This window comes from Lolium rigidum, chromosome 1, assembly GCF_022539505.1.
Source record: "Lolium rigidum isolate FL_2022 chromosome 1, APGP_CSIRO_Lrig_0.1, whole genome shotgun sequence".
In the NCBI taxonomy this organism is placed as follows: domain Eukaryota; kingdom Viridiplantae; phylum Streptophyta; class Magnoliopsida; order Poales; family Poaceae; genus Lolium; species Lolium rigidum.
Window position 1 is genome coordinate 114452802 of NC_061508.1, and position 20719 is coordinate 114473520.

Here is a 20719-nt window from a genome sequence, read left to right on the forward strand (position 1 = left end):
GATTATATCTGCTTATCATATAAAGTTGCATCTAACACTTATATATCGGCAAAGCATGATCATACATTAGACATGATCAACTTGTTCTTAATATCTCTACCTCAAGTTCTTAGGGTTTACGATCATTACTCAATTTATAATGATCAAAGGTTTGGCTTCCTAAGGTATTTCTCATGGGCTAGGTTTCTCACTTCTAAGATCAAGTATTGTCTTGATCAACTAGGGTATAGTACTTCTATTTTACTTTCTTGGATGGACATAGCCATATTTACCTTAATAGTTTATATCCTAGGGGGATTCCTGAGATAATAACTTAAAGTTCTTCTCAAGGAATGATGATATAATCATCTGGGTATATGGCTAGTTCTCTCCCTCAAATTCGAGTGTTGGCTCAACTAACTTGAGTGTAATACCATAGCTTGAGCTCTCTTATAATGAATGGATTATTCTAGGGTTTATGGTATACTCACAAGATCTCATTGGTATGTAAAGGTTAAGTCTCCACCTGGATAACTTAGTTGAATTAGTCTCTACTTTACTTCATCAATTTATGGATATAGTCTTGTTCACTTTAATATTGGATTATCTCACCACTTCAAAATGAGATAGAGTATACCCTAATGCTTTAGCTCAAGAATTATCCTTAACTCTATATTAGGTATAACTAATGTTGGTATCTACGGTTTGTCTCATTTGGGAAGGACTTTTAATAATAACCTAAGGTTAGGGTCCATATAGAATGATGTGATCACCAATATATATGTTTAACATAAATGGGTTCTTTCTCTAGGAAATGTCTTGAATAATATCCTAGGTTTATTCTTAAAGAGGATGATGTGATCATGTTGATATATATTCAAGGTTTAGCTCAAAGTTGACATTGCTTCTCTAATAAATATAGAACTCTCTCTTCTCTAGGTTTTGATTTTTAATAATTTGAATAGAGAAGAATATAGCAAATGGAAACTAGGGAACATTTCTAGGGTTGAGATCCTTGTCATGATTCCAAGAATGAAGTAGAATGAATACCATGAGGTTCATGGTCGGAACATGAATTAGTTTAAGACATGGAAAAGATAAGGCAAGAATAGTTTCTCAATTTTATTGTTACTTGATTTCCAATTGAATAGATGTTCATATGTTATGGCAAGTAATACCATGTTATGATTTTTGATAAGATCAAGTAATTGATCCTTGATTAATATGTTATTGTGTTGGTTTTAGTTCCATTTGATCTAACCCCTTAGATTAAATCATCTCTACCCAAAACAAGGTTTTAGCAAAGATCACGTACATTGAGGTTTATAGCACTTGGCTTGATGATCTACTTCAATTCCATCAACTCAAGTGAAACTCAGTTATTCTGACATGTTTTACTTGAAAGCGCGAAAATACTCCGGATTTTCTATGCATGAATGCAATGCACACATCTGTTTTCTCTCTTTTTGTAACCCCAAATCCTGGGATATTACACTAACCCATCTCCGCTCTTCACCTGACAAAACTCATGGAACTGAATGCAGGAATTCTTCACTCTCTGAGCACGAACACTGCACCATGAAATACTATACAATCAGGTTTGTACCACCAAAATTTCTTTAATGAATGAAAAAGTCACACGAATAGCACAAACATAAGGAAATCTATATTGATTAGGAAATATATGATGCTTTGTGCACAATAATATTATTTTCTAAGCATAATAATATTAGCCTCCCTAATTTTTTTATTACCATAAATATTTATCATTTAACTCGAGCAAATCTTCAGCATGAAAATACAAAAACCATGGTTTGGGAACCTATACCAGCACAATGAACCCCCAAAACCCAAAAACTATTTCTAATTTTGTGCAAAACAAAGGCGAAAGATGCAAAATTATCCTATCTATTTTATAACTACACTACCATGGCAGATCCAATGTCAACCCTTGCAACAAATAATTGGAAGAAACACTTGAGATGGGAGAATCTAGAGCTGCTTGGCGAGCTCGCCAATGATCCGCTCGCTTTCCTGGCAGAAGAGGGTGACAATCTCGGCAACAAAGTTTTGTTCGCTCCCGTCCTAGAGCAGAAGCTGCTGCTGGAACTACTCATCCAACAAACCCTAACCCAGAAAAATAAACACAAAGCCAAAACATCAAATTCTCCAACACTATCAAGTTACCCATCACCTAAGGAGAAACTTAAACTCCGCATAGATGGCAATAAAATAGTGAAGCACTCACCGTGCCGAACATCCTGGCTTCATAACCAAGGGTGTCGAGCTTCATCGCGCCCGCCATGGATTCCTAAAGCGAGGACTCGAGCTAGCGAGGAGGAAGTAAGTGAGGAGAGGAGGGGCGATGCGGAAACAGCTGGAATGGATGGTGATCGGGACTAACCGGGTGCGGTATTTATAGAGGAATTGGACTCCCAAGCCGCCCAACTTAAACACACACTGCAGGTTGGAAGTGGACATCTATTCTCTTCCTGCTATTTATTGCTCACATATATTATTTTTTTCATAACACAACCCTTTTTTTTCATTGAGAAATGGCAATCTTAGATTTAATTTTCAATTATTGTTATATCATTTAGGCCTTGTCTATTTGAGTGGTCAAATGTAGGCATTGTTTCATTGGATACCTTTTATTTGCCTATCTAAATCTAGAATATACTTTTGCGCAATAATAGAGGGTAAACAGTTATCAAATCAGAATTGTAAGTTCTAATTGCTTAATAATTGTGAGATCAATAAGTATTATGTAGGTTGATTAGCAGCATAGGAAGAGTTCCGTTCCATACATTTTAAGCCTTAAACCACATCGATTGTTTATAAATCACTAGAAGTTTCTACTTAATGTGATTGTACTTAAACAACGACGGAGACAGTTTTATTGGATACCTTTTATTCTCACTTGGAGTACTGAATTTTATTGTCTCTACCAAGTTATACTTTTATTGGAGGACACCTCTTGTGTAGTAGCTTTATTCACTTGTTCACAGCTAAGAGGTAATTTTATTATGCAGTTAAATCTGAAGAACACATACTCCACCTCTCAAAGTGTGCCAACATGATTAATAGCATACACATGAAACATATGCATGTGCTAAATATCGTGAATGGTTAGATATTACCAATTTTTATGAATCTGCTATAACATTTCGAACTAAGATTCATCAATTTGTATAGAGAGATAAAAAAATGTTGTAGATGACAAAAAGATATAATAGTATAGATAAAATGACTACCATGTCTTGTTCAACCACCACCAGTATCAAGAATAAGGCACATAGAGTAACGTACACAGCCAAACAGGATTTGTTTTTTGCACCGTACTCAGATTATGGGCTTATTCTGTCATACAGAAATCAGGATGGGGTGCCGATCAGATGGCGGCGATACGATCCTAGTGGTGTGTCTTGTCCCGACACAATGATCTTGTGATGTTTTCTTAATTACTGTAACTAGCCGACATGTGAGTGGGGAGAATGTTCAATTAAGAACATGGTAGCTAGATTGATGTGGGTTGTAATTGGTTCCTATTAGAAATACGACAATATCCGTACAACATGAGCAACAAATTGAAATGTCCATACAATATCAACTACCGCTGAGAGCACTTTTTCTAATTCAATCCACACATTTGAATTCATCAATATCACATTTTCTATTATTATTTATAAACAGTACAAAAAAATATGGAAATTTGTTTCTTTATAATAGGTAAAGTCTCATGATTCAATTATCATTATGAACATATCATGGTAGACATCATGGTGACCAAATAAGATCTACAAACACACATATTCACCTCACAAGAAATTAGATATGATTTTGAACCAATCATAAATTATATGATCCTGCAAAGTGAGAAGTGAATGGGACTAAAGATAAACCTTTCTTCCACAGTGACTTAAGGAAACAATCTCTTTAATTTATCATTAGAAAAAATCAGTTGATATTGGGATTAGTAGTTTATTATTACTTAGTTTATTTGATGGTTTTTTTTAGATAATAACAGATGGAATTCATTGGCGAAACCGATTACAAATGACTCCAAAAATAAAGGAAAATACAATATGATCCTAGACTTTTGCAAGAATGACCTCACACCATACTTCCAGACCACAATCAAGCCCATCGTCCTCGTCGTCACCAAACAAATACAGAGATCGGAGCCAGAAGCAGCGCATCTTCCAACAGGAGCTGGTAGCCATGCGCCGTGGCTGCCAGCTGGTTACCCGGCGGCGGCTGGCCGATGGACTCGACAACGGGGGCATCGTCAGAATGGGCGCGTTGCCGCCCTCGATGTGCTCGAGGACGGCGTCGAGCGTCCGGCCCGGCGCACTCCACCAACGTCGGCGCCCCGCGACGTTGTTGCGCGGAGGCGGAGGCGGCGGGCCGTCGTAGGAGGCGAGCTCCCGCTCCTACCGCCGCAGGAAGTACGAGTTCCACGCCGTGTAGTTGTCGGGGTGGAACTGTGGCTCGGCGCGGTCCTGGTCCGACAATGTCAGTCGGACCTCCTCGATGGCGACGTCGAGGGCGTGTCCCTGGGGCGGCGGCGGGATTGGCACGCCGCCCGCACTTAGCCGCCACCCGCCACCGGGATGCCTCGAGTCCGGCGGGCAGGGGTACCCCGCCTGGTAGAGGAGGTGTCCCTCCCACGCGTGGAGCGACCGGCGGGGAAAGCCGTTGTTGGCCGCGCCGTCTTGCTCGTTGAACGCCATGGATCTCGTCGAGGGAAGAGTGGTGCTACGCGTCGCGGCAAGCGAGGATTATTTAGGCGGGGCTGGAGCCGGCGATTAAATGCCGCGTGGATGCTACGCGTCCGCGGCGAGCTGACCGGCGGCAGCCTTTGCTGCGCGCGGAAGACGATGCGTGTGCCGCTGATCGGCCGGGTCCACCTCTGCGGCGAAGCAGAAGCGAAAGCGCGGGAGAGATTTCTCGGCGTTTCGCGCGCTTTCGCTTTGTCCGGACTCCCCGAGCGCGCCCCGGTAGGCCGGGGTTGGCGTGGGCTCGCCGGATGGATGAAGGCCCAAATCCGGAGAAAAACGAGGAACCGGAGGCGCGGTTGGGCCATTTTTCGCCGTCAGGATGGAAAAATAGCCAGCCGGGGGCCTATTCGGGGAGACGAGTGGAGATGCTCTTACCTCATCAGTTCATCCAGGTATTGAACTGTTTCCATATACCAGTTAGCAAAAAAAACAGCATTTCTCTCAAAAAAAACAGCATGATAGTTGTGCACTCTAGAAGAATCCCTAGGTAGGAAAATCATACCTGAGACTGAATATAAAATAACTTGAGCTGAGGAATTCTACAGCTATAACATTTTCCCCAACACAACATAACTTGAAATTAGAATAACACCACAATGTTATCCACAACAAATAACCACAGCCGATACACTGACCAACGACACATGACTCTGTCAACATTACACTGCTTCTGCACTCCTACAACCGAAACTGGCTTGCGAGAACTGAGCAGCCAGATTAACCACTTACAATCCACAAAACGATGGCGGATGATTGTTATTTGACCACTGAGAATTAAAAATGACACTGCCGATAGAAACACATATATCGGCGACGCTAAATGACCAGTTTGCCGATAAGCAGCTTCAGGCGACCTCACAGAAGCAAATGTTGTTGTACGACTTCAAAGGCAGTAGTGCCGTCACAACATGTGGCTCTCACTTTGTTGCTTCAGCTTGCTGCTGCTCCAGCTGCATTGGAAAACAAAATATCAAGACAGTTGCATCAAGTCTACCAATGCTGTGAGAAATTGAGAGGTCAAAAATTCTAGTAAACTGTAGTGCAACATGAAGCTAGGATTCAGATATCACACGTACCCAAAACAGTTCAGTCAACAAAGGTTTTCAACTGCAAATGCTACAGAGATTTACACAACAATAGATGAAGATGCCGTATCCAAGCTTGTTTACCTTGCACGGATCTTACTAATAATTTAATGTCTGTTAGGCAAACTTCATCAACATGATTTTCATTTTTTGTTATGCAGCAAACAAAGTGAATTCATTTGATTGCATCTTGTCTTTTGTCCAGTTTAATATTTTGCGTATAGAAGAATCTTTGGAATATTTTTTCCATTGAAGATGACCAACCCAGTTTAGTGCAATATTACTGAGAGTTCCACACGAGTTTTAGAAAAAGTACGTAAATACCTGAAGCATATCCTTAAACTTGCCGCTCACTTCATAGAAAACAACCCTCAGGGTATCCAGTGTCTTCAGGCACCTGGCAAGGAAAACAATTCAGTAAGTTATGAAGCTCTTTCCCATTAGCAGCTCACGAAAGGAGCATATTCATAATTGGCTACTACAAATTTACTCTAGAAGAATAAATATTTCCACGAGCAGGATTATCATAAAAGTTTCGGAAGGAAAGCCTTGTGAATGTCCTCCTGAACATACTTCCTAAACAAAACATTCAATCAAACGGAGTAGAGGGTTAACTATAACGAAAAATAACAACTCTATTTTGGAAGTAGCATGAATTAGAAGATTGAAACATCAACCAGTTATAGGTTTATTTACTGGATAGCTGTGCAATATTCAGAGATGATAGCGAAACTTAGTTTCACTTTTAAAGATTTAAATGCTATTATAATTCCTTGTTCAGTATAGAAGACCCAGGTGTTTGCAAACATGTGTAGTAGTTTTCAATATTAGCCAAACATGTGTAGTAGATTTAAAGTGAACATTTGAGTACAAAATTGTACTGTTACACTCTTAACCCACCAAGCTCAGTAGACTCAGCCAAACCTTTCGTGCCTTTATAGACTGAATATTTTAGCAGTTTATAAAAGCAATGAACATGCATTTGGATCGATAAATACTCTGACAAAATTAAAAATAAGGCCATTACAGTAGATGAGTAGATAAAACTAGGCAATATTCACTATAAGAATTCAAATAAGACGCTGATAGAAAATACAATACTATGACATAGTGATACAAGATACTAACCCATCTCTGCTCTTCTCCTTGCAAAACTCAAGGAACTGAATGCACGTATTCTTCACTCTCTTAGCACCAACACTGCAACATGCAATACTATACAATCAGGAATGTACCACCAAATTTTCTTTAATGAATGAAAAAAGAGCATGCTATTTCTTTCCCTTCACTTCTTTCCAATGAAATAACAATATAGCACTGTGATTTTCCATATATGAGATAACAAGTCAATTAAATGCAACCGAGAAAACCCAGGGTAAGAAAAGACACGCACTTATTGGCTAACAAACTTTGATTCCATACAAAGCCACATGGATACCATAAACATAAGAAATCTAAATTGATTAGGCCTTATGATGCTTTGTGCATAATAATAATTGTTCTTAAGCACAATAATATTACTTTCTAAGCATGATAAAATTAGTCTTTGTAATAATTATGTTACCATAAATATTTATAGCTTAACTCGACCAAATCTTTTGCATGAAACTACAAAAACCATGGTTTGGAAACCTAAATACCAGCACAACAAACCACCAAATCACAAAAATCTTTGTTATTTTTTGGGCGAAGCAAAGGGGAAACATGTAAAACTGCCCTATCTATTTTAACACTACACTACAATGAAAGATCCAATGTCAAACCCTCCAAAAATAATTGGAAGGAACACTTGACTTGGCAGAGTATGAAGTGATACTCCTTCAGCTATCCAATTTGTGCAAAGCAGTTCATATATGTCAGATATAAAGCATAAAGCAGCACAATGGCTAAACGGTTTTGTTGGATCTCAACCATGTAGAACACTAAAACAGCCAAACGGTTTGTCGTATCTACATCGAATACATGGTTTGTAGGATCAGTAATTGAACAGTACAACGAAAATGATTTGTCGTATCTAAATCATGAAATGCTAAAACGGAAAAATAGGTTTGCTGGATCTAAACGATAAAATCCCTGAAACGGCCAGACAATTTGCCGAACCTACATCAGCCAAAGGGTTTGTCAGATCTAACTATAAAACAGTACAACGACAAAATGATTGGTCGGATTTAAATCACAAAATAGTGAAACGACAAATAATTTGTCAGATCTAAACCATGAAACGGTACAACAGCCAAACGGATCTCAACTTCTCCCTGAAATACTTAGAACATGCCACCGATGTGTACGGAATGGAGATGTACATGATTAGTCACTACAAGGGACAAACATACTTCATCCCTCCCCATATGGATGGGAAGCGCCAATAGTAATTCAACAATACGTGAAATAGATAGATTTGCCGGATCTACTTCATAAAACACTGATGATCAAAACAATGATAAGTCTCCCCCAAGGTGACCTTACGCCTTACAAAGAATCTACCTCCTTCCAATCTATGGATATAGCATGGTCAAGAAAGATCTACGAGGATATAATACCCGATTTGCACCACTACTAAAAGCCATCACTCATATGCTATTGCAGAAATACATATGGTAGTACAGGACATAAAAGACAAAGAAAAGAGCCTCACCTTGCACTGCAGCCCTCAAGCTTATGCACAAAAGCAGCTACCTCGTCGAAGTTCACGCATTGCTTGCCCCTGCACACACAGCAACCGATCCCAAGCAAAGAGTCAAACAGTTGATTACACAGAACATCGCAAGCGAGCCAGCAGAGCACACTTACAGCTGCTTGGTGAGCTCGCCAATGGTCTGCTCGCCGTCCTCGCAGAACATGGTTATGGTCTCGGTAACGAAGTTCGGGTCGCTATTGTTCTGGAGAAGAAGCAACTTCTGGAACTGCTCATCGAACAAACCCTAACCCAGGAAAATAAACGCAAAGCAAAAAACATCAAATTCCCCAACACTATCAAGTTACTCATCCACCAAAGGAGAAACTAAAACTCCACACAGATGGCAGTGCAATAGTAAAGCGCTCACCGTGCTTAACATGCTGGCTGCATAACCAAGGGTGCTGAGCTTCATCGTGGCTGCCATGGCTACCTGAAGCGTCGACTCGAGCTAGCGAGCAGGACGTAAGTGAGGAGAGGAGGGGTGATGCGGGAACAGTAGGAATGGATGGTGATTGGGACTGACGGGGTGTGGTATATATAGGGGAATTGGACTCCCAAGCCACCCAACTTACACACACACACACCGCAGGTTGGAAGTGGACAGCTATCCTCTTCCTGCTATTTATTGCTCTCATTTATTATTTTTGTCATAGCACACCCCTTTCTCATTGAGAAATGCCAAGTTCAGAATTAATTCTAAATCATTATTAGATCATTTTGGCCCTTAGTCTATTTGACTGGTCAAATGTAAGAATTGTTTCATTGGATACCTTTTATTCACCTATGAAATATTAGAATACTATGCCACTGAGCCCACATCACTAATTGGCCTTAAGACACTCATCAAACCTCGACATGTGCCTATTTAGGCAGCAAAAACTATTACGAACAAGTGTAGTCAGTAGTGTGGCCGGTTGATGACACATACTATCATTATTGGACGCAGGGTATTAAATGAGGTGAGTACGAAATACATGTCTACTGTCATTAATGGACGAAGGGTATTACATGCACATATATACTAACGTATGTTCCCAATTAACTTGAGTACATAATACTTAGCTAATGTCATGAATGACGTAAGAATTTTTTGAATTTCCTTTGAAGTGCACAAATACATGTGTGTTTGTGACTGCAAATTCTACTACTGCTTTATTACTAGAGACAACAAAAAAATGACAGAAGTATTCGATGAGTAATTTGGAGCTTGGCAAACATAGGCCTGTACCTAGTTAATATGCTTGTCCAGTTCTGCAAAGACAGAAGACCATTGTTGGATTTGTCTGAAGCAAAGCAACAACTCAGCATCATAGCTTGCAACCTTGGCTAAAAAGACAAGAGACCCAACGAGCGGACAGCAGAGCTTGCAACCTTTGCTTTTCTAATCACCTGCCAGCCTATTTGGATGGTCATATACATGCATCTTTCTTTCTAGTCTAGTATCTCTCATGTGAAGTCAGTGCGGCCGAAGAACAAAACACCGTTGTTCGGTCCGTTTAAACTTCGTGCTCCAGTGTCCTTAAGCATCGGGAGGCCCTGCCAAGGTCTTTTCTCCTTCTGGGCCACTCCCACCTCATTCTCGGTGCCAGGCCTTGTAGTCTCAAGTTTTCTACTCCCAGGCCACCAAAACAATGAGTTTTTCTTATATTGTTCCAAGATAGCAGGCATTGTCCACCTTGCACCTTCTTTCCGGGCCAAAAAAAGCTCTCAAACTTTTACCTATCTCCTAAAAACGGCAAATTGAAGCATCAGCGACAAATAGTTGATGTGCCGGCCTCGCCATCACCACGGATTTAATCAATGTTAATTTCCCTGCTCTGACAGTCATGCACCTAAGCCAAGCTGGAACCACGTTAATCGCATGGAAAGGGTAAAATCTGCCCTTTGAAGGTTATAAACTAAGGAGTGTCTCAGATTGGGTGGCCACGTGTTGCTGCCTTCAATTTGTTAAAGGATCTATTTTCATCATTGTGCGTGAAAATCGAGGAGACGCCTTGGTAACCGCACGAGGACTGGTCATTTCCTAAACTGACCGCGCAGAAGGGTGGGCCCGTTAAGTCACATCCTGTCAAACCGCAGCAGTTGCTACGTCACCCATGATGTCATCAGAAATATCGATTTCGCGAGGAGCATCCTAAGAGAATGTTCAATTAAGAACATGGTAGCTAGATTGATGCGGGTTGTAATTTGTTCCTATTAGAAATACGACAATATATACGACAATATCCGTACAACATGAGCAACAAATTGAAATGTCCATACAATATCAACTACCGCTGAGAGCACTTTTTCTAATTCAATCCACACATTTAAATTCATAAATATCACATTTTCTATTATTATTTATAAACATTACAAAAAATATATGGAAATTTGTTTCTTTATAATAGGTAAAGTCTCATGATTCAATTATCATTATGAACATATCATGGTAGACATCATGATGACCAAATAAGATCTACAAACACACATATTCACCTCACAAGAAATTAGATATGATTTTGAACCAATCATAAATTATATGATCCTGCAAAGTGAGAAGTGAATGGGACTAAAGATAAACTTTTCTTCCATAGTGACTTAAGGAAACAATCTCTTTAATTTATCATTAGAAAAATTCAGTTGATATTGGGATTAGTAGTTTATTATTACTTAGTTTATTTGATGTTTTTTTTAGATAATAACAGATGGAATTCATTGGCGAAACCGATTACAAGCAACTCCAAAAATAAAGGAAAATACAATATGATCCTAGACTTTTGCAAGAATGACCTCACACCATACTTCTAGACCACAATCAAGCCCATCGTCCTCGTCGCCACCAGACAAATACAGAGATCGGAGCCAGAGGCAGCGCATCTTCCAACAGGAGCTGGCAGCCATGCGCCATGGCTGCCAGCTGCTTCCCCGGCGGCGGCTGGCCGATGCCCTCGATAGTGGGGGCATCGTCAGAACGGGCGCGTTGCCGCCCTTGATGTGCTCGAGGACGGCGTCGAGCGTCCGGCCCGGCGCGCTCCACCAACGCCGAGACCCCGCGGCGTTGTTGCGCGGAGGCGGAGGCGGCGGGCCGTCGTAGGAGGCGAGCTCCCGCTCCCACCGCCGCAGGAAGTACGAGTTCCACGCCGTGTAGTTGTCGGGGTGGAACTATGGCTCGGCGCGGTCCTGGTCTGACAATGTCAGTCGGACCTCCTCAATGGCGACGTCGAGGGCGTGTCCCTGGGGTGGCGGCGGGATTGGCACGCCGCCCGCACTTAGCCGCCACCCGCCGCCGGGATGCCTCGTGTCCGGCGGGCATGGGTACCCCGCCTGGTAGAGGAGGTGTCCCTCCCACGTGTGGAGCGACCGGCGGGGAAAGCCGTTGTTGGCCGCGCCGTCTTGCTCGTTGAACGCCATGGATCTCGTCGAGGGAAGAGTGGTGCTACGCGTCGCGGCGAGCGGGGATTATTTAGGCGGGGCTGGAGGCGGCGATTTAATGCCGCGTGGATGCTACGCGTCCGCGGCGAGCTGACCGGCGGCAGCCTTTACTGCGCGCGGAAGACGATGCGTGTGCCGCTGATCGGCCGGGTCCACCTCTGCGGCGAAGCTGAAGCGAAAGCACAGGAGAGATTTCTCGGCGTTTCACGCGCTTTCGCTTTGTCCGGACTCCTCGAGCGCGCCCCGGTAGGCCGGGGTTGGCGTGGGCTCGCCGGATGGATGAAGGCCCAAATCCGGAGAAAAACGAGGAACAGAAGGCGCGGCTGGGCCATTTTTCGCCGTCCGGATGGAAAAATAACCAGCCAGGGGCCTATTCGGGGAGACGAGTGGAGATGCTCTTACCTCATCAGTTCATCCGGGTATTGAACTGTTTCCATATACCAGTTAGCAAAAAAAACAGCATTTCTCTCAAAAAAAAACAGCATGATAGTTGTGCACTCTAGAAGAATCCCTAGGTAGGAAAATCATACCTGAGACTGAATATAAAATAACTTGAGCTGAGGAATTCTACAGCTATAACATTTTCCCCAACACAACATAACTTGAAATTAGAATAACACCACAATGTTATCCACAACAAATAACCACAGCCGATACACTGACCAACGACACATGACTCTGTCAACATTACACTGCTTCTGCACTCCTACAACCGAAACTGCCTTGCGAGAACTGAGCAGCCAGATTAACCACTTACAATCCGCAAAACGATGGCGGATGATTGTTATTTGACCACTGAGAATTAAAAATGACACTGCCGATAGAAACACATATATCGGCGACGCTAAATGACCAGTTTGCCGATAAGCAGCTTCAGGCGACCTCACAGAAGCAAATGTTGTTGTACGACTTCAAAGGCAGTAGTGCCGTCACAACATGTGGCTCTCACTTTGTTGCTTCAGCTTGCTGCTGCTCCAGCTGCATTGGAAAACAAAATATCAAGACAGTTGCGTCAAGTCTACCAATGCTGTGAGAAATTGAGAGGTCAAAAATTCTAGTAAACTGTAGTGCAACATGAAGCTAGGATTCAGATATCACATGTACCCAAAACAGTTCAGTCAACAAAGGTTTTCAACTGCAAATGCTACAGAGATTTACACAACAATAGATGAAGATGCCGTATCCAAGCTTGTTTACCTTGCACGGATGTTACTAGTAATTTAATGTCTGTTAGGCAAACTTCATCAACATGATTTTCATTTTTTGTTATGCAGCAAACTAAGTGAATTCATTTGATTGCATCTTGTCTTTTGTCCAGTTTAATATTTTGCGTATAGAAGAATCTTTGGAATATTTTTTCCATTGAAGATGACCAACCCAGTTTAGTGCAATATTACTGAGAGTTCCACACGAGTTTTAGAAAAAGTACGTAAATACCTGAAGCATATCCTTAAACTTGCCGCTCACTTCATAGAAAACAACCCTCAGAGTATCCAGTGTCTTCAGGCACCTGGCAAGGAAAACAATTCAGTAAGTTATGAAGCTCTTTCCCATTAGCAGCTCACGAAAGGAGCATATTCATAATTGGCTACTACAAATTTACTCTAGAAGAATAAATATTTCCACGAGCAGGATTATCATAAAAGTTTCGGAAGGAAAGCCTTGTGAATGTCCTCCTGAACATACTTCCTAAACAAAACATTCAATCAAACGGAGTAGAGGGTTAACTATAACGAAAAATAACAACTCTATTCTGGAAGTAGCATGAATTAGACGATTGAAACATCAACCAGTTATAGGTTTATTTACTGGATAGCTGTGCAATATTCAGAGATGATAGCAAAACTTAGTTTCACTTTTAAAGATTTAAATGCTATTATAATTCCTTGTTCAGTACAGAAGACCCAGGTGTTTGCAAACATGTGTAGTAGTTTTCAATATTAGCCAAACATGTGTAGTAGATTTAAAGTGCACATTTGAGTACAAAATTGTACTGTTACACTCTTAACCCACCAAGCTCAGTAGACTCAGCCAAACCTTTCGTGCCTTTATAGACTGAATATTTTAGCAGTTTATAAAAGCAATGAACATGCGATTGGATCGATGAATACTCTGACAAAATAAAAAATAAGGCCATTACAGTAGATGAGTAGATAAAACTAGGCAATATTCACTATAAGAATTCAAATAAGACGCTGACAGAAAATACAATACTATGACATAGTGATACAAGATGCTAACCCATCTCTGCTCTTCTCCTTGCAAAACTCAAGGAATTGAATGCACGTATTCTTCACTCTCTTAGCACCAACACTGCAACATGCAATACTATACAATCAGGAATGTACCACCAAATTTTCTTTAATGAATGAAAAAAGAGCATGCTATTTCTTTCCCTTCACTTCTTTCCAATGAAATAACAATATAGCACTTTGATTTTCCATATATGAGATAACAAGTCAATTGAATGCAACCGAGAAAACCCAGGGTCAGAAAAGACACGCACTTATTGGCTAACAAACTTTGATTCCATAAAAAGTCACATGGATACCATAAACATAAGAAATCTAAATTGATTAGCCCTTATGATGCTTTGTGCATAATAATAATTGTTCTTAAGCACAATAATATTAGTTTCTAAGCATGATAAAATTAGTCTCTGTAATAATTATGTTACCATAAATATTTATAGCTTAACTCGACCAAATCTTCTGCATGAAACTACAAAAACCATGGTTTGGAAACCTAAATACCAGCACAACAAACCACCAAATCACAAAAATCTTTGTTATTTTTTGTGCGAAGCAAAGGGGAAACATGTAAAACTGCCCTATCTATTTTAACACTATACTACAATGACAGATCCAATGTCAAACCCTCCAAAAATAATTGGAAGGAACACTTGACTTGGCAGAGTATGGAGTGATACTCCTTCAGCTATCCAATTTGTGCAAAGCAGTTCATATATGTCAGATATAAAGCATAAAGCAGCACAATGGCTAAACGGTTTGTCGGATCTCAACCATGTAGAGCAGTAAAACAGCCAAACGGTTTGTCGTATCTACATTGACTAAATGTTTTGTAGGATCAGTAATTGAATAGTACAACGAAAATGATTTGTCGTATCTAAATCATGAAATGCAAAAACGGAAAAATAATTTGCTGGATCTAAACGATAAAATCCCTGAAACGGACAGACAGTTTGCTGAACCTACATCAGCCAAAAGGTTTGTCAGATCTAATTATAAAACAGTACAACGACAAAATGATTGGTCGGATTTAAATCACAAAATAGTGAAACGACAAATAATTGGTCAGATCTAAACCATGAAACGGTACAACAGCCAAACGGATCTCAACTTCTCCCTGAAATACTTAGAAGATGCCACTGATGTGTACGGAACGGAGATGTACATGATTAGTCACTAGAAGGGACAAACATAGTTCATCCCTCCCCATATGGATGGGAAGCGCCAATATTAATGCAACATTACGTGAAATAGATAGATTTGCCGGATCTACTTCATAAAACACTGATGATCAAAACGACGATAAGTCTCCCCCAGGGTGACCTTACGCCTTACAAAGAATCTACCTCCTTCCAATCTATGGATATAGCATGGTCAAGAAAGATCTACGGGGATATAATACCCGATTTGCACCACTACTAACAATCATCACCCATATGCTATTGCAGAAACGGACATAAAAGACAAAGAAAAGAGCCTCACCTTGCACTGCCGCCCTCAAGCTTATGCACAATAGCAGCTACCTCGTCGAAGTTCACGAATTGCTTGTCCCTGCACACACAGCAACCGATCCCAAGCAAAGAGTCAAACAGTTGATTACACAGAACATCGCAAGCGAGCCAGCAGAGGAAGCACACTTACAGCCGCTTGGTGAGCTCGCCAATGGTCTGCTCGCCGTCCTCGCAGAACATGGTGATGGTCTCGGCAAAGAAGTCCGGGTCGCTCTTGTTCTGGAGCAGAAGCACCTTCTGAAACTGCTCGTCCAACAAACCCTAACCCAGGAAAATAAACGCAAAGCAAAAAAACATCAAATTCCCCAACACTATCAAGTTACTCATCCACCTAAGGAGAAACTAAAACTCTGCACAAACAGCAGTGCAATAGTAAAGCGCTCACCGAGCTTAACATGCTAGCGGCATAACCAAGGGTGCTGAGCTTCATCGTGGCTGCCATGGCTACTTGAAGTGTCGACTCGAGCTAGCGAGCAGGAAGTAAGTGAGGAGAGGAGGGGCGATGCAGGAACAGTAGGAATGGATGGTGATTGGGACTGACCGGGTGTGGTATATATAGGGGAATTGGACTCCCAAGCCACCTAACTTACGCACACACACACACCGCAGGTTGGAAGTGGACAGTTATCCTCTTCCTGCTATTTATTGCTCCCATTAATTTTTTTTGTCATAACACACCCTTTCTCATTGAGAAATGCCAAGTTTAGAATTAATTCTAAATCATTATTAGATCATTTTGGCCCTTAGTCTATTTGACTGGTCAAATGTAAGCATAGTTTCATTGGATACATTTTATTTACCTATCAAATATTAGAATTTTTTTTTTGTTAAGGGCTGAGCGGAAGGGCTCCGCTTCGCTCTAATCTACGCTTAAGCGTACGCTTAGTAACGCTTTTTTGAATGCCGACAATAACAATGGGAAAAACAGTTCTCATTTCAGGATGTTAAGTTTTAATTGTTCTATTTTTTGTGAGATGATTAAGTCTTAAGTTATATGATTGACAGGGCGTAGGAAGAGTTCAATTCCATAACTTTTAAGCCTTAAACCTATTAATTGTATTAAATGTTCCTACTTATATGATTGATGCTTAAACGGTGTAGGGGAAGTTTTATCGGATACCGTTTATTTTCATTTGGAGTACTTAATTTTACTGTCTAGATCAAGTTATACTTTCATTGGATACCTTGTGTAGTAGCTTTATTGATTTGTTTACAGCTAAGAGGTAGTTTTATTATGCATTTAAATCTGAAGAACGCATGCTCCACCTCCCAAGGCGTGTCAACATAACAATAGTAGCATACAAATGAAACATATGTACGTGCTTAATATTGTGAATGGTTAGCTATTACTATATATTTATGGCTGTGCTATAACATTTCAAACTAATTAAGAGTCATCGATTAGTATAATGTGATAAAAATGTTGAGAGATAAAAAAAATGAAATATTATAGATGAAGTGATTACCATGTCTTGTTACAACACGACGAGTATCAAAGAATGAGGCAGCTAGAGAAAACGTGTGCATCCAACGGGAATTTTGTGGCACCCAACTAATTCAGTTCCAGAGACGATTGTTGGATTTGTCTGAAGCAAAGCAAAGCAACGAGCTGGCATCATAGCTTGCAACCTTTGGCTAAAAAGACAAGAGAACCAACGAGCGGACAGGAGAGCTTGCAACCTTTGCTTTTTAACCATCTGCCAACCTATTTGGATGGTCATATATACGCAGCTTTTGTTTTCACATGTGCTCATTACTGTTCATACAACGACAACCACTCCTTTCTTTCTAGTCTAGTATCTCTCATGTGAAGTCAGTGCGGCAGAAGAAAAAAAACACGGTTGTTCGGTCCGTTTAAGCTTATAGAGACTAAATATATTTTTGGCTAGATGTCCGATAAATTGACCTCCCAGGGTGTAAGAACTATTGTGGGCTAGGCCCATCAATAATTTCTGGATAAAGTCCCAATGGTCCACCTGGGTGTGGCAAGTGGTGGAACAAATTTAGTCACAGTTTATATGGTGGACCTAAGTTCACCCAAGAGGCCATCGCCATGACCTGTCGTGGCGGCTACCCTGGCAAGATGGATGGTGCGGCAAAATAGATTACGTCCCCTACGGGGGTGACCAAGATTAATGTTGATGTTGTTGTCTCACAGAATGGGAAAGGGTGTCATTGGGGAGTTCCGACCATTGGGGCTTTTCCTCATGACCATGATGGCTCTTATATGTGCTCTTCAGCTATGGTCTCCGTGATCCAGCGATGCTTGTATTAGTATAGAATAGTATGCCACTGAGCCCACATCACTAATTGGCCTTAAGACAGTCGTCAAACCTCGACATGTGCCTATTTAGGCAGCAAAAACTATTACGGACAAGTGTAGTAGTAGTGTGGCCGGTTGATGACACATACTGTCATTAATGGACGCAGGGTATTAAATGAGGTGAGTACGAAATACATGTCTACTGTCATTAATGGACGAAGGGTATTACATGCACATATATACTAACGTATGTTCCCAATTAACTTGAGTACATAATACTTATCTAATGTCATGAATGACGTAAGAAGTTTTTGAATTTCCTTTGAAGTGCACAAATACATGTGTGTTTGTGACTGCAAATTCTACTACTGCTTTATTACTAGAGACAAAATATGACAGAAGTATTCGACGAGTATTTGGAGCTTGGCAAACATAGGCCTGTACCTAGTTAATATTCTTGTCTAGTTCTGCAAAGACAGAAGACCATTGTTGGATTTGTCTGAAGCAAAGCAACAACTCAGCATCATAGCTTGCAACCTTGGCTAAAAAGACAAGAGACCCAACGAGCGGACAACAGAGCTTGCAACCTTTGCTTTTCTAATCACCTGCCAGCCTAATTGGATGGTCATATACATGCATCTTTCTTTCTAGTCTAGTATCTCTCATGTGAAGTCAGTGCGGCGGAAGAACAAAACACCGTTGTTCAGTCCGTTTAAACTCCGTGCTCCAGTGTCCTTAAGCATCGGGAGGCCCTGCCAAGGTCTTTTCTCCTTCTGGGCCACTCCCACCTCACTCTCAATGCCAGGCCTTGTAGTCTCAAGTTTTGCTTATATTGTTCCAAGATAGCAGGCATTGTCCACCTTGCACCTTCTTTCCGGGCAAAAAAAAAGCTCTCAGACTTTTACCTATCTCCTCAAAACGGCAAATTGGAGCATCAGCGACAAGCAGTTGATGTACCGGCCTCGCCATCAACACGGATTTAATCAATGTTAATTTCCCTGCTCTGACAGTCATGCACCTAAGCCAAGCTGGAACCACTTTAATCGCTGCATCTAACATAGGTTGTCACTTAGATCTCATCATCGGCCTGACAATCTGGGTGTTACCTTTACACTCACCTGGATGACATTTAGTCCTTGGTTTCTTGTACCTTTGCTGGCACAATTTTTAATGGGACCTTATACTTATGGTGATCTATGTTAGGCTATAAATAACTATGCATGCCTAGCAAGAATTCTTCTGTAACTTGCTCTATTGCTTGTTAAGAAGCTGATGTTTGTTTAGCTCCTGCAAGAATTAGATGATAACAAAAATGGAAAAAAAAAGCAGCCACTACGACTGGATCCCAGCTCTGAATCCATGCTTAATAAGGGTTTAACTATACATTCTAATATTCTGTATGGTGAGGTTATCATAAAGTTGATCTCGCACCTTTATCTCACACCATTTGCTTTAGCACAATACCTAGCATGAACGTTGGTGTTTGGTATTAGATCACTCAAGGTTTTCAGTTCTCCAACACTAAATCAGATGCATTCGTAGTTGGGGTAAATAACAGACATATGGTATATATATTGATATGCAAGGATATATGATGCCACTCTACTAAACATATGAGTTAACTGGAATCATTTAGAAAATTATATTATTTGAAGTAACAACAGTCAAAACATTTCCTAGTCTAATTCCAATCTGAATTTATATCAAAATTTCAGTTCAGCTTGAAAAGATGGAACTCATAATGATTCATTCAAGAACTTGGGGAACTCAGAGGGGAGAAAGGGCTGGAGAAGGTGGGACCTGAAGTCGACCATGTCAGCATCTTTGCCACAGAGATCCCTTCAATATAAGGAAGGATAGACACCACTGCCTTGGTAGTCATATCAATAGATACACTGAAAACCTTGTCAATTTCACCATCCCTGGACTCATCGTCAATAGATACATTCGAAACATTGTAGATTCCATCCCAAGACTGATCAGCCAACAGAAAATGAACCAAATGGGGCCTGTCCATACTCACAAGAGGGTACATCAGAGCACAGCAGCGTGGAAGGAGATCAGAGCTGTTGCAAGCCCACAAATCCTTGGACGTGACGGAGAAATCCTTGTCTCACTTCATGTTCTCTGATATCTTCGATGTGTGACAGGTGATGGTGAAACCAGTACCAGGTTCCATTTGGGCCCAAAAGCTCTCGGTTTCACGGGAAACGTCGATGAACTTCAGGCCAGCTTCAGTGACACACACGCTGCGCTTCGTGTCAAAGAATGGGTGTGCTGATGTATCACGAGGACGGTCGGCAATGGGAAGCCAGAGGTAAACTAGCTTGGGCATTTCTTCGAACACGTCGCCGAACAGAATTCCTCCTCGGTAGTAATTGACCCGGCACAAGAAGTTGTTGAAGGGGATCATCGTGTCGGTTCTCCAGTAGAGAAGTGGAGGAACTCATCCTCGCGGCAGTGGATCTGCATCCTCTGCTTAATCTCCCACTTGTCTTCCTGATGATCTTCGGATAAACGGGAGCGAATTACACACAGTTCCCCTGCCGGCTTGGGGTTACGGAAGACATCCAGCTGCGCCATGGCGAACTGCTCTTGGCCGCGGCGCAGGAGGCCCAGACTGGGAAGGTGAAACGTGCGCGGCATGGTTACCGCGTTCCCGTTCTTCTTCACGCGTCGACCACTGGTTCAGTACATGGGGATCCGTTTGAGCAGCAGCGGCGGCGGCGGCTGGTGCGGCGAGGAGGACGCTCTGCAGAT

General features: G+C 41.4%; 2 protein-coding genes across 2 annotated transcripts; both read right to left on the minus strand.

The window, feature by feature from the left end:
- Positions 1–5677: 5677 nt before the first annotated feature.
- Positions 5678–9067, minus strand: LOC124650377 (histidine-containing phosphotransfer protein 1-like). Its single transcript, XM_047189912.1, has 6 exons — positions 8890–9067; positions 8636–8766; positions 8481–8549; positions 6974–7045; positions 6170–6242; positions 5678–5710 (listed from the first exon to the last, which is right to left on the minus strand). The coding sequence occupies exons 1-6, from the start codon at positions 8944–8946 to the stop codon at positions 5678–5680; spliced, it is 435 nt and encodes a 144-aa protein (XP_047045868.1). The 5' UTR covers positions 8947–9067.
- A 3814-nt stretch (positions 9068–12881) lies between these two features.
- LOC124650388 (histidine-containing phosphotransfer protein 1-like) lies at positions 12882–16138 on the minus strand. The gene is made up of 6 exons (XM_047189923.1): positions 16082–16138; positions 15827–15957; positions 15668–15736; positions 14178–14249; positions 13374–13446; positions 12882–12914 (listed from the first exon to the last, which is right to left on the minus strand). The coding sequence occupies exons 1-6, from the start codon at positions 16136–16138 to the stop codon at positions 12882–12884; spliced, it is 435 nt and encodes a 144-aa protein (XP_047045879.1).
- Between the last annotated feature and the right edge of the window lie 4581 nt (positions 16139–20719).